The sequence below is a fragment of the Astyanax mexicanus genome, chromosome 14 (assembly GCF_023375975.1).
Source record: "Astyanax mexicanus isolate ESR-SI-001 chromosome 14, AstMex3_surface, whole genome shotgun sequence".
Lineage (NCBI taxonomy): Eukaryota > Metazoa > Chordata > Actinopteri > Characiformes > Acestrorhamphidae > Astyanax > Astyanax mexicanus.
This window is the reverse complement of record NC_064421.1, coordinates 48,136,715-48,149,670: the sequence shown is the minus strand read 5'-3', so window position 1 is coordinate 48,149,670 and position 12,956 is coordinate 48,136,715. Positions and strand designations below refer to the sequence as shown.

Sequence of the window (12,956 nt, the reverse complement as noted above, 5' to 3'; positions counted from 1 at the left end):
TGTAGAATTATGTAAATAAATTTGTGGAAATTCAGATATTAGACAGATAATATACTTTTATTGAATTCTGAAATCAGGTTAGGAGCATTATTTCAGCGATGGACCATAAAAGCACTGTTGAATACTAAAGACCAGAAATTTTTGATTCCTATTTTGTCACTGAGACCTCTAATTTACATTCATCCCCTCATCATCACAGACGGCTCATAATGAAAAAGTAAGAATGCTGGGATTTCTCTGGAGCGTTGCACTATTAATGATTTGGAGGAGTGTCTTGACATTTCGAGGCTGAAGGACAGATAAAACATTCTTCCTCCTGCAAGTTGGATTATTTATGCAGGACAGATATGTGCCAACATTTTTGACAGGTCTTATTTAGCTTTTAGGTTTTGGATCCCACAATGGCAGATTTGCGAGTATGTGTGTGTGTGTGTATGTGTGTGTTTGCGATTTGTCAAACTGGGGACAGGGTACAGGAGGTGAAGTATAAGGACAGGCCTACACTGCAAAAAATCCACTGGCAAAAACTAGACAAAATATATGCAAATTAAGACAAATATATTTATATTAAGCAAAATTTTCTTAGTAAGATTTCTTACAAAAAGCAATGGCAAAGTCTCAAAATGAGTGAAGAAACACCTAAATCAAGCAAAAAAAGTCCCTGTTTTTGGACACAAGAATCAAAATAACTTGATTGCTGCTTGATTGTGCTTATTTTGAGTTCAAATTACTTAAAATAAGGTACAAATTCTAAGTAAGAATGATTAAGATAATTATCCCTTAAATAAGCAAAATAATCTGACACTTACACACAATGCTTAGTAAGACAAAAAAAAGTCTTATCAGAGAAGAAAATAATAGAATAGAAAATTTCACTTACTAAGATTTTTTTTTGCAGTGTAGTAATCCTTCTTTCCTTCCTCCCTTCATCCAATAAAGTGTCTTTCTTTTTCTCTCTCTCTCTTTCTCTCTCTCTCTCTCTCTCTCTCAATCTTCTGGTCATCCGCCTCTGAGGTAGGTGAACCCCCACTCTGCCCCCCCCTCCCCCGAGGAAGCACAGCTCTTCCTGCAAGTACCTCCCTCCATCCCTCCCCACCTCTTTCCTCTCTTTCATCCTCTGAGAGTTTATTTTGCTTCGCTGGCGCTGGTGACAGTCGCTTCTGAGTCACGGAGGTTTGATTTCCACCAGCGACCCCTTCTTCCTTTCAGAAACCAGAACAGAGAGCTGCACTCGCTCTCGTCTCCCACTGAGGTTCCTCTGCTCTAGAGGAGGAAAAGAGGTTCAGTTAAGTTCAGTGGAAATGCATGGATGGATTTGCAGGAATGAAACAGGAGGAACGAGAGGTCAGGAGAAGAAAGCTTCAGGATCAAGAATGAGGACAAAGTCGTGTCAGATCCTGCCAGCATTGATCCATTTTCCTGGTACACTGTACCATATGCCCAAATGCTTGTGGACACCCCTTCTAATAAATGCAAAAAAAAGAAGCATCGTTATTGAATTTTTTGCACTATAAGGTGCACTTAAAATACTTTGGTTTTCCCCAAAATCATCAGAGCTCCTTATAATCCGGTGCTCCTTATGTATGAATTCTATCAGTCAGGTATTAAGGAGCAGTAAAGACACTCTGAACACTGAAGTACAGAGTTATACAGGAGATTCAGTTTAGTTCTCCAGCACCGAGACGGGAGCAGTATTAGCATTAGCCGCTAACCGTTGTCTGCATGTTTACTTTGTTAAAACAAGCTATGTGGGAAGAACTGCTAACTATAATCACCCTGTCCTACCAGAACACTCAGGGTTCCTCAGCCACTAACTGTGGCTAGTGCTAGCGGTTAGCTGCTAATGCTAATGCTGCTGCACCCAGCCTTATTGTAAGTCTGGAAATCTAATCATACTGTGGATAAATGGAAGCACTTTACTTACCTAAATAAACAGATTGTTTTTAAGAGAGAAATCTGTGTAAGTAATGTCAGTAAAAGGTTTTTAGTAAAAATGACTAAAATTGTCTCTATGGTTTTACGTAAAAACTATAAAAAAATATATATATTTTTTTGCAAGCATATTTTTAAGTAATATCAGTTTAAGATTTTTGGTAAAAATGGCTGAAAATAATTTGTGGGTTACATTAAGCACATCATTTTCCACAGTGATTGAGTCGAACATTTTAAACATTTTTGCAAACCTATTATTAAGTATTGTCAGTCTAAATTTTTTGTTAATAATGCCCAAAAAATATTTGTTTGGTTATATGTAAAAAAATATGGTGCAACATTTTTGCAACCTTACTACTAAGTTATTTATTTATTTATTTATTTTTTCATTTTTGTTGACCAAAAATGACCAAAAATATTTCTTGTTTTTTTTGTTTTTTTTACATAAAAACCTAGATTTGTGGGTTGCACTTAAAAACAAGCTTGCAAAAACGTTACACTGTGTTTTTAAGTAAAACTTGCACATCATTTTTTTCAGTGCACTTGAGTCAAATTTTGAACTTGTGATCCTGAAAAGCCAATATCTTCACTCAGAATCAAACGAGAGTAAATGTCATTATTGAGTTATAATGTCTCCTGCATTAGATCATGTCATTATTTGGTTTAATAAAGGAGGAAAGGGCATGCACTCAGTGTTTCTGAGCTCGCGTAGACTCTAACTAAAGCAGCGTCCCCCAGGCAACGTTCTTAGATGTTGATGTTGAAATGTCACAGTCTGGCCAAATCAGAGATCAAACTGGGAAACGACGCAACACACAGAGAGAGAGAGTAAGTGTGGGGAATCTGCTACTTGCCTTAATGGTTAACCTTTAGATATTTCTCCTTTTCTCTTTGTTTTTTCTCACTCTCTTTAATTTGCCAATAACACATGAATAATGATCTAATAATCTGCCTAATTAAATGTCTAGCTGTGTTGCAAACAGACCTTCAGTTGTACTGAAATAAAAGAAAAACTACTAATACCCTTGTAGAAACACAGGTTCTATATTACTACTTTTAACAATAAAAAATTAAGCAGTCCTTATCTGGTGGTCCCTGAGCACTACGTTGGGGGGCATCGGTATTATTAATTATTTTCAGGTTCACATTAAATGGGAAATGGAATTTCCTGACTTTCAAAATATTTAATTCCAACTGAGAGCATGATACCAAATACACAATTTATTAACAAAAAGGGCTATGCTTACAGGGGTAGTCAGGGACAGGCAGGGTCAGTAACATGAACGTAGCAAAAGTAACCACATACCAGAGTGAGACAGGCAAAACGGGGTCTTTACACAGGTAATCCATCAGGTAAAAAGGGCAAAGACTACGAAAACTAAAGAAACATGTTGTAGAAGAGATGGGTAACTAGATTCAATACTCAGTGATAAAGTAAGGAAACTGAGGGGTATATATACTGAACAGACCAGGTGAGAGCAATCAGAAGCTGGGGGAGCAGGAACGCAGAGGGATTTTTTTTTTCTTTTTTTTTTCATAGGACAGTATTAGTTTGGATAGCTTTTTTCTTTCTCATAGCACTGTATATTGGACTGATGTAAAGTTCTTTAATTTATACAGTAACTTATGATTCATAAATAATACAATTGTATAGTATTTTTTCGTCTTATATATAGAATTTAGTGCTGTAAATATTAAGGATAACCACGGGCAACCCTTCCAAAAATTCAGGAATTAAAAATGTTATCTTTTAAAGTGATTTGCAATACTTAAAAATATCTATATATTTTATAATTTAATTTACCATTAAATATCTACTACTTAATGCTTACTGTATGTCTTTTTTGGTGTCTTTTTTACATTTGACACCACTATCACAATCAATTTAAATTCAATAAAATGTATTTTTAGTACTCATAGTTCTATATAGTTCTATATTGCTTTTAGTAAAGAACCATTTTAGGACCTGTTTTAAAGGTACAAAAACAAGACGTTTAAATCCATTATTGTTTCAGTGGTCATGCTAGAATTATAAATGACTGTATGTCACAGTAAACTGCATTACTGAAGCATATCATGAATATCATCAGCACTTGATAAATGCTAATATCATTACTATGAGAGCTCGGTAATGAATTCTAATGTCATTACAATTAGTTGTGTTTACAGTCCCTGTAGGAATTTCTGACCTTGCAATGGGAAGAATTAATGCAAATCCGTCCGGTCCTCAGAGTGTCGGCCGAGGCCTGCAGTCTCTGCGTTATTTCCACACTAAACATGTAAATCTGTTTACAAGCTTTTATAGTTCAGAGTGATAAAATACAGCCACATACTGATATACTCCACTTACTAGAGAATATGATACGCTGTGTGGATTTGTTATGGAAAAGTAATAACAAGGTTCTTTTGGGACCTCCTGGATGAGTTGCCCATGCCCTTTTGGTGTAATTTTGTTGCCCAGTTTTCCATGTTTGCTCATTTCTTTTTTCTTTTTTCTTTTTTTTGAACGGTCCATCATTGTGCAGTACACACTACACAACTAAATTACACACTTTTCACTGTTAGAAATAACAGACTCATCAACAGACGCATTTAAAACATTTTTAAAAGCAAAGCATTTTAAAAAAGACACTAATGGGACATTTTCAAGTGCTTCTTAATTTCTCAAATAATTGTGGTAAATACAGTATAAAAATATTGATATATATGTTTTATCATTTATTCAACACTAGCTTCATATACTAGTGAAACACTGGAAAATATTGGATGTTAATAAAAATATCTTCCTGCAAATGTTCCTAACAATGTTATTTGTTTAACACTTTTAAATGTTTCCTATATGATTCACTATGTGTTCCTTCATGTTCTGAATGACTTTACTATTTATTTACTATGTAGGGTAAAAAATGGGGAAAACATTTTGGGATATACCTACCACAAAAAATGTATTGTAGTATACGATACAATTTTATATAAGAGACCTTATATAATGTTATATAATTTATATAAGAGACCTATATATTTGAGACCTTTTAAGTGATCTCTTATTTTTTCCCCAGAGCTGTATTATATCTTTTCATCATTTATCCAACACTAGCTATATATATATAGCTAGTAAAAAACTGGAAAATATTGGGTGTTAATGAACAATATGTTCCTGAAAATGGTCTTAAATTTCCTAATAAATGCCTAATAATGTTCCTATATGATTCACTATGTGTTCCTTCATGTTCTGAATGACTTTACTATGCATTTACAATGTAGGGTAAAAATAATAGGGAAATTGGGATTATAGTAATATTAGCAGCGTGTGCTAAAAATGCTCAGTGGGTTAATGAGAGCCCTCATTACCTTTATGAATATTATAATGTTTTGCACGCTTCTGCAAGCCCTATTAATCTTGAGAAAGAGACTTTTAGAGTATTTTCTATTGTCCGAAAACTGAAGGTCGAGTGTTTTTGTGTTTGGGTTGAGTTGAGTTGGTCGAGCGCGTTTGTGAAAGCTCGTTAGCCGGCGAGGGCGAGTCAGCGTGGAGCGAAGTCTGAGGATTTCTGTTCTCAGCAGACTGTGAAGAATCCTCTGCAAGCCATTTACAGGGAACGGCTCAAAAACGAGATGCAAACAGACACAAATGAGCTTATATATCTCCCCCTGCTCAGATCAGTCACGCCACGAGCTCGTCCCCAGCGACGGCTCTTTTATAGCGTTTAGCTCAGACGTGCTGCTTCGGTCGTTAGGGTCGCGTGGTCGAGCCGGGGTCAGAGGCGTCGGAGGCGTCGCTGGTGCAGGGCATTATGGGGCACTGGGGAAGGGATTCACAACATGAATATAATGAGCATTTCATCCATGAGCTGTCACCATATGCTCTTCTGCTCGAGTAGCTTAGTGCGATATCTCAATGTGGTTCGAAGCATGAATGTCAGGGAGCAAGGTCATATGCTAATCCCTGTTTAGCCGGCCTTCGGTCAGCGAACGGACGGACGTGGTAACTTTCTGAACTCTGACTCGACTCTGACTCGCCTCTCGGAGGTCGAGCGAGTAACTGGTGTCAGGTGCGGTCAGACGGGGAGCTTGTTCGACACCCCGAGGCTGTGTTAGCGGGAAATGTGAAATCATCCAAAAAGTACCGTCCTCCTAAATCAGCGCTCTGCAGCGTTCAGCGCGTCCAAACAGATTTGGAGTCAGACGCAGCACTCTGGGCGAACAGCTTCTGCCTCTTTGTTGCTCTCTGCTTCTCTCCTGCTGGATTTCAGTCTCGGAGGAAAAGAGGTCACCTTGTGCTGAGCTGTAGAGGCTAAACTGTACACTGTGCACAGTGTGTATAGACACTATAGACGCGGCTACTGCTAGGAACATCTTGCACTTTCTATCTGACGTCTTAATCTTCCAGGTCCACGTCCTTCTGTTGCTTTTTGAAAAACAGCCCCTGATTTGAGCTCCTTGCTTCAGGAAGTCAACCAACCTCCAATCTGATTCCCTACCTTGGATATTTCACTGCTCTAGGCAAGATACAGATCTGCCACAATGAGGCACATGCTCACACTGATGTAATGTCATTATGTCACACTACACGACTTTTTGAGTGCTCAAAATCAGTAAAGGAGCAGTGAAGCCACTTCACTGAAGTACAGAGTTATAAGGGTGAGTTTTCAGTGACGTTTCTGCAGCACTAAAGCTAGGTGCAGCAACATTAGCATTAGCCGCTAACTGTAGCACTAGCTCTTTTGCTGTTCAGAGGCGAGTATATCAGACTGTAGTCTGAGTTTTGCTGCGTTAAAACATGTGGGACGAACTGCTAGCTAGCAATCTAGCACCCCGGGTTACTGGAACACTCAGGGTTCCTCAGTCTACTGAGATAGCGGCTAATGCTAATGCTGCTGCACCCAGCCTTAGTCCTGGAGAAACTTCACTGAAAACTCACCCTTAGACAAAATAAATCTAAACTAAAACTGTAAATAAACCAAATAAATATCAGGTTTTTAGGAGAGAAATCTCCGCGAAAACTTCCTGCTCTGTACCTGACAAAATGAGCTAATGAAATAAACTATTTTTTTACTTTTGACTTCCATGGAAAGTTTAGAAGGTTTTTGAGTTTAGAGGTACTTGATTCTTTTATTGGAAAGCGACGATTTGTATTTGTATGTACTAAATGTCTGTGTGAGCAATAAAGGTCTGAATACACTAATTAAAAGGTGTATCTGGATTATTTTGGACATTATTTTTAGAGTAGTGTGAGACCTACACAACTCTCTATTCCCCCCTGCAGCAGAGGCCAATAATGTACACAGTCTTGATGTTCATCTACTCTTCATTTCCCTCACCTGTTCTCTTTTTTATTTTTTATTTTTCTTTCTGCACAGGTACCCGTTCCCCACCGTGTTCAGCACCTGCAGTAAGAAGGATCTCGCTGCCAGTCTGGAGAAAGGAGTGGGCATGTGCCTCTATAACATGCCTGAGGTGAAAGTTCTGTACGGAGGACAGAAATGTGGAAACGGCTACGTGGAGGAAGGAGAGGAGTGCGACTGCGGAGAGCTGGAGGTGCGAGTTACACTCTTTATTCATTTATCTGATTCTATTCGTTTCTATTCTTTTCTAAACTTTTTAAAAACATTTTCGGGATGTTTGAATGAGAAATCAGTTCAGAATGATGTTAATTAACGTTGCAACACTGAAGAAGCATAGACCTATTATTTAATAAAAACGTTTAATAAGAACAGACCTGGACTTTAGACTTGAGATTTTGTGGGGAAAAAAAAAACTGCACTGACTTTAGACTTGATAATAAAACACAGTGGATCAACACCAGCAGATGACAGACATGACTCTTTATCCAAACCATCACTGGAAACTTCACACTAGACCTCGAGCAGCTTGGACTGTGTGTCTCTCCACTCTTCCTCCAGACTCTGCTCCCTTGATTTACTTTAAATGAAATGTAAAATGTACTGATGATCAGTGATGGTTTGGAGAGTCATGTCTGTCATCTGCTGGTGTTGATCCACTGTGTGTTTCCCCACAAAATCTTACAGCTTCCCTCTGCTGATAACAACTTTTATGGAGATGCAGATTTCATTTTCCAGCAGGACTTGGCACACTGCCCACACTGCAGAAAGTACCAATTGGTCTTATATAATATTTTTTAAGACACTAATTTTTGGGTTTTTATTAAAAGAAATAATCGTTCATATTTGGAACTGAATTACTGAAATAAAGTAACTTTTCAATGATATTCTAACTTTATGAGATGCACTAGTATACTGTATTTAATGTAACTTAAAATCGTACTGGCTTATTGTCTTTTCTGGGTCATTTCTAACAGTGTTGAAGGCTTCGACCGCTCACTGGTCGTGTAGTCTGGTGGAGCACTGGTGGTTTTAGATGTAAAAACTTTAGTAGTGATAGAGTAAGGTCAGGGTTCAGTGTGTTCCAGGCGCTCTTTATATCACACGGCTCAACCTGACGGCCGTTAAAACAGAGCGAGCGGCGCGTTTACACATCTGGAGAGATGTGGAGAGAAGTGAGCTCACGCCAAAGGCCAGACGGACGCCAAGTAACCAAGCCAGAAGGATGAGAGACCACCCCTCCACCCCCTCCACCCCCTCCACCCCTCCTCTCCATCTTTCTTTCCTCATAATGTCCGCAGGCACACACACACACACTCACACACAATAGGCTGACGTCAGGCTGCCCGTAAAGAGACTTCACTTCTGGCCAACAGAGGTCAAACCCGACCCAACATGCAGCGCTGGCCCAGAGCCAGCAGGCTGAGAGAGAGACGGGAGTACAGGGAGACAGAGAGAGAGAGACAGGATGAGAGACAGCGAGGTGTATTTGTGCCTCATGAGAAATGAATCTAAAGCTCTTAATTAGTTCCTTTAGGAAAACACACACCCTGTGAGCCTCCGTTCAATAAATCCCTGAACTAGAGAAAAAAAAGCTTAAAAATAAAATAAATAAATAAATAAAAAGCATTTGCTTCAAATCTGTCTGATTTGAATCGTTTCCACATGAATAAAACGGATTACATCATCATGCATCATGGCCAGAAGTAAGTAATCGGAAAGACAAAGTGGTGCTGATGTGATAAATCATGGGCTGATGTGTAGAGTTGAATCAGATGTTAATAATCGACAGTAATTGATGCACGCAAAGAAGAAAAACGTGAGAAGACAGAAAAGTGTTTTAAAGAGGACAAATTATACCTTATGTTACACAAGGTTAGAATAGTTAAAATAGGTCTATGGGCTATACTGTATTAAAAAAACAAGTTCATAAAGTAATTTGCAGTAAATTAGATAAAGAAATCTTACCAGCTCTATTCTTACCAGAGTCAGTCTCTTTCAGAACAAGCCATTTAAGGGCTCTGTCACTTTTATGCAAACTAATTATAAAAATTATAAAAAAAGGTAATTACTTACCTTCATCTGCTGATTTGCCGCAGACAGTAGGTACAGATCCCTCCTTCAGAAGAAGTCTGCTGGCTAATCACGAAAAGACAGCAAAGTGTATGAAAGACCCGTATTATACATCTTTGTTTACATGTTAGAATTGTTTTTTGGCCAAAAAAAAACATGTTCACAAAGTTCTTTAACACACTTTATTATTAGCTTGTGCTAAACTGTGATTGAATCACAAAACTCATCATTTAAAAGTAATTACGTACATCTCCCTCATCTGCTGATTTGCCACAGACAGTAGGTACAGATCCCACCCTCAGACAAAGTCTGCTGGCTAATTGTGCTGTGAAAAAAATGACCGAAATGGAGTTTCTACAATTCTAGTGATCTAGTGATGTACTTAATCAGGTCATTGCATCAATACCTCCACTTTTATTGTGGATCCATTTTTTATGTTTTATGTTTTTTTTGTGCAGTTTTGCTGCCCACAGATGAAAATTCACACTTTTATGCCCTGGCAACACACACACACACGTAACACACTCACACACACACACGTAACACACGCTGAGCGCATGGTGAGATCAACACCTCCGAATAGCAGATCTCTCTTTAAAAACATAACAGGGCTGAAGGGTGCTCACATGAAGCGCTAATCGAAAGCATACGTGCTAATGCAGCACCCCGGTCCACAGACTGGCTCCTCGAAGCGTGTTGTTTTCCTCTGTTGTAATGTTCCCATGGTTTTGCACAAGCTGTTAAAGGATTAGCAGACAGGGGGGACTTTCCAGCAGGAAAACTCAGGACAACCCATGGAGACGTACGTCTCTCAGACACTGACCTTACTGCAGGATTCTGCACTTTCTAGATGTGGGGTTGTGTTGCAGTAGATTTGCAAGGTTTCTTGGACTTTAGCTTTTCTAGCATCTCAAACAACTCGAATAAGTTGTGATTAATCTGAAAAAAATAAGAGAGCACTTAAAAATTATATGTTTCTTTGATTTTACCAAATTGAAAACCTCTGGAATATAATCAAGAGGAAGATGGACGATCACAAACCATCAAACCACCAAACTGAACTGCTTGAATTTTTGCACCAGGAGTAAAGCAGCATAAAGTTATCCAAAAGCAGTGTGTAAGACTGGTGGAGGAGAACATGATGCCAAGAAAAAAACTGTGATTAAAAACCAACCAGGGTTATTCCACCAAATATCTCGGTATGACAAAAGAGCTAGCGCATAGTGCTGTTAGCTGCTAATGCTAATGCTGTTCCAGCAGTGCTATCTGAGGTTTGCAGCAGGCTACAGTCCGATAATAATACTCACCTCTGAACAGCGAAAGAGCTAGCGCTTAGTGCGGTTAGCAGGTAATGCTAATGCTGCTCCAGCAGTGCTAGTCGGGGTTAGCAGCTGCAACGACAACTCACGATAATCTCAAGTTGACTGCAGTCCAGGTAAACATTCTGATATCAGCTATTATTGTTAGCATTGTCCAAGATTAGCATTGCTAGCAGTACCAGTTAATAAAAACATTGCATAATGCAGTTGCACTTAGTGCATCCAAACATCATGGAAGCGTGACCAGAGATAGAGAATGGACAGAACTGTATAGGGACCCAGACAGGGACTTGAACCCAAGACCCCAGTGCTGAGAGGCGAACGCTCTAACCACTAACCCTCTTATTACCTAATAACCTGTTTCTGTGTTTGTGTTGTTTTTTAGGAGTGTATGAACCCCTGCTGTAACGCCACTACCTGCACTCTGAAAGGAGACGCTGTTTGTGCTCACGGACAGTGCTGTGTAGACTGCCAGGTACTTCCCTCATCTCCTCTTCATCCCTCGCTCTTCCTCCATCCATCCCTCCCTCGCTCCCTCTCTCTCTCCCTCCCACATCCTCTTCTTTACGCTGCGAGAGTAAAACTGTGGGAAGCGTGGAAAACGCATTCTCTCTGCCCCATTAGTGAATGCAACATGAACTGTCATTTACGCTCCGGAACTACACACTGCGGAGTTCCTCCCAGAGCTACAGATACATAAATCAGAGAGAGAGAGGCTTTATTGACTGACTGAACAGAAAGAGAGAGAGAAAAAGAGAGAGACCTGGTTTTAGAGCACAATAATTGATTGTGGTGACGGACAGTTCTGGTGGAAACAGGAGAGTTGAGGTGCACATTGAATTCTGCGTGATTTGATCAGCCGTGGTTTTATGTTTTTAGGATACAATCCGGGTTATCACCCGAACATCCCTTTCAGACAGCTTCCTCTTACAGCGTCCACAGTTAATCCTGTTGGATGTGGTTGGTGCTTCTTTGTGGTATGCTGACATTACCCTGGATACCGTGGCTCTTGATGCATCACAAAGACTTGCTGTCTTGGTCACAGATGCTCCAGCAAGACGTGCACCAACAATTTGTCCTCTTTTGAACTCTGGTATGTCACCCATAATGCTGTGTGCATTGTAATATTTAGAGCAGAACTGTGCTCTTACCCTGCTAATTGAACCTTCACACTCTGCTCTTACTGGTGCAATAATGTGCAATTAATGAAGATTGATCACCAGGCTGATTCAGCCAGACCGAGAACTGAAATTAAAATCAGGGAAAATTAACACAGTGTAACCTAAACCTAACAGTACCAGAAAGCTCCTATTGAAAAACCCTGAAAAACCTTGACAGTCATGCCATCATGGACCTTCCTTCACTAGCCTCACAATGATTATCTCAGAGTGATGACTCACCTGCTGCACTGAAGTGAAAAAAACATATTTTACCATTTTATTCGACACAAAGCACCTCCTGAACTGCACTCACTCTGTTCCTCCAACTATGACTCACAGCTTTCCTCCAAACAGTGTAACTACCTCATACAGACCCCTGGAGTTCAACAGAGCCAGCTGAAAAACACACTCTGCTGTAATACATACTCTGCTGAAAGAGTTGTCTTTCATCCATATTATATCATGCACAATATTCATGTTAGCACTAGTACTTACTTTACATTCAGTTCGGAATTATTATATTTTTATATGAAGATGAGTTTTTACTGCGTACTTGCAAAGTATGCATTTGTAAGTACTAAATTTTAAGGATTAACAACTGTAAGTAAGTATTATTGTACATACTGTATAGTTTTTGATGCAGGAGCATCCTTTGCTACCTTTAATAAACTCCTAAAGACAGAGCTCTTCAAAGAGTACTTACTCTCCTAACACCCCTAACTAATTAACTAACTAACTACTTCTAACCTCTACTTCTAATTTCCTTCTTCCCCCCTTCTTTGAGAAATGGCACAGAAAAAGCTCTTTATTTTCCATTAAGAACCCGGTTTGTCATGAAAAGGATTTTAAAAGGTTTAAAAATAAAACCTATAAAGGCTCTTAGCCAGTTGAAATGTTCTTCTTACTTCTTTATCTTAATAAAGTGAGGGAAATTATGTTTTCCACATTAGGGTCTCTTAAACCTTAAAGCATTACTTGCAGTGCTGCTTTCAATTTTCTAGAGCTTTATTTTAATACTGTATTTTTCGCACTGTAAGGTGCATTTAAAATCCTTATGTATGAATTCTATCAGTCAGGTATTAAGGAGCAGTAAAGTCACTCCACTGAAGTACAGAGTTATACAGGAGTTT

The 12,956-nt window shown here is 39.1% G+C and overlaps 1 protein-coding gene across 2 annotated transcripts in view; it reads left to right on the top strand.

The window, feature by feature from the left end:
• The window catches only part of adam12b (ADAM metallopeptidase domain 12b), a 130,364-nt gene that overhangs the window by 92,099 nt on the left and 25,309 nt on the right, over positions 1-12,956 (top strand). For both annotated transcript variants that reach the window (XM_022672557.2, XM_022672558.2), the window contains exons 12-13: positions 7,293-7,470; positions 11,052-11,141. In XM_022672557.2, the coding sequence (XP_022528278.2) occupies positions 7,293-7,470; positions 11,052-11,141 (268 nt within the window). The remainder of the gene's footprint in view (positions 1-7,292; positions 7,471-11,051; positions 11,142-12,956) is intronic.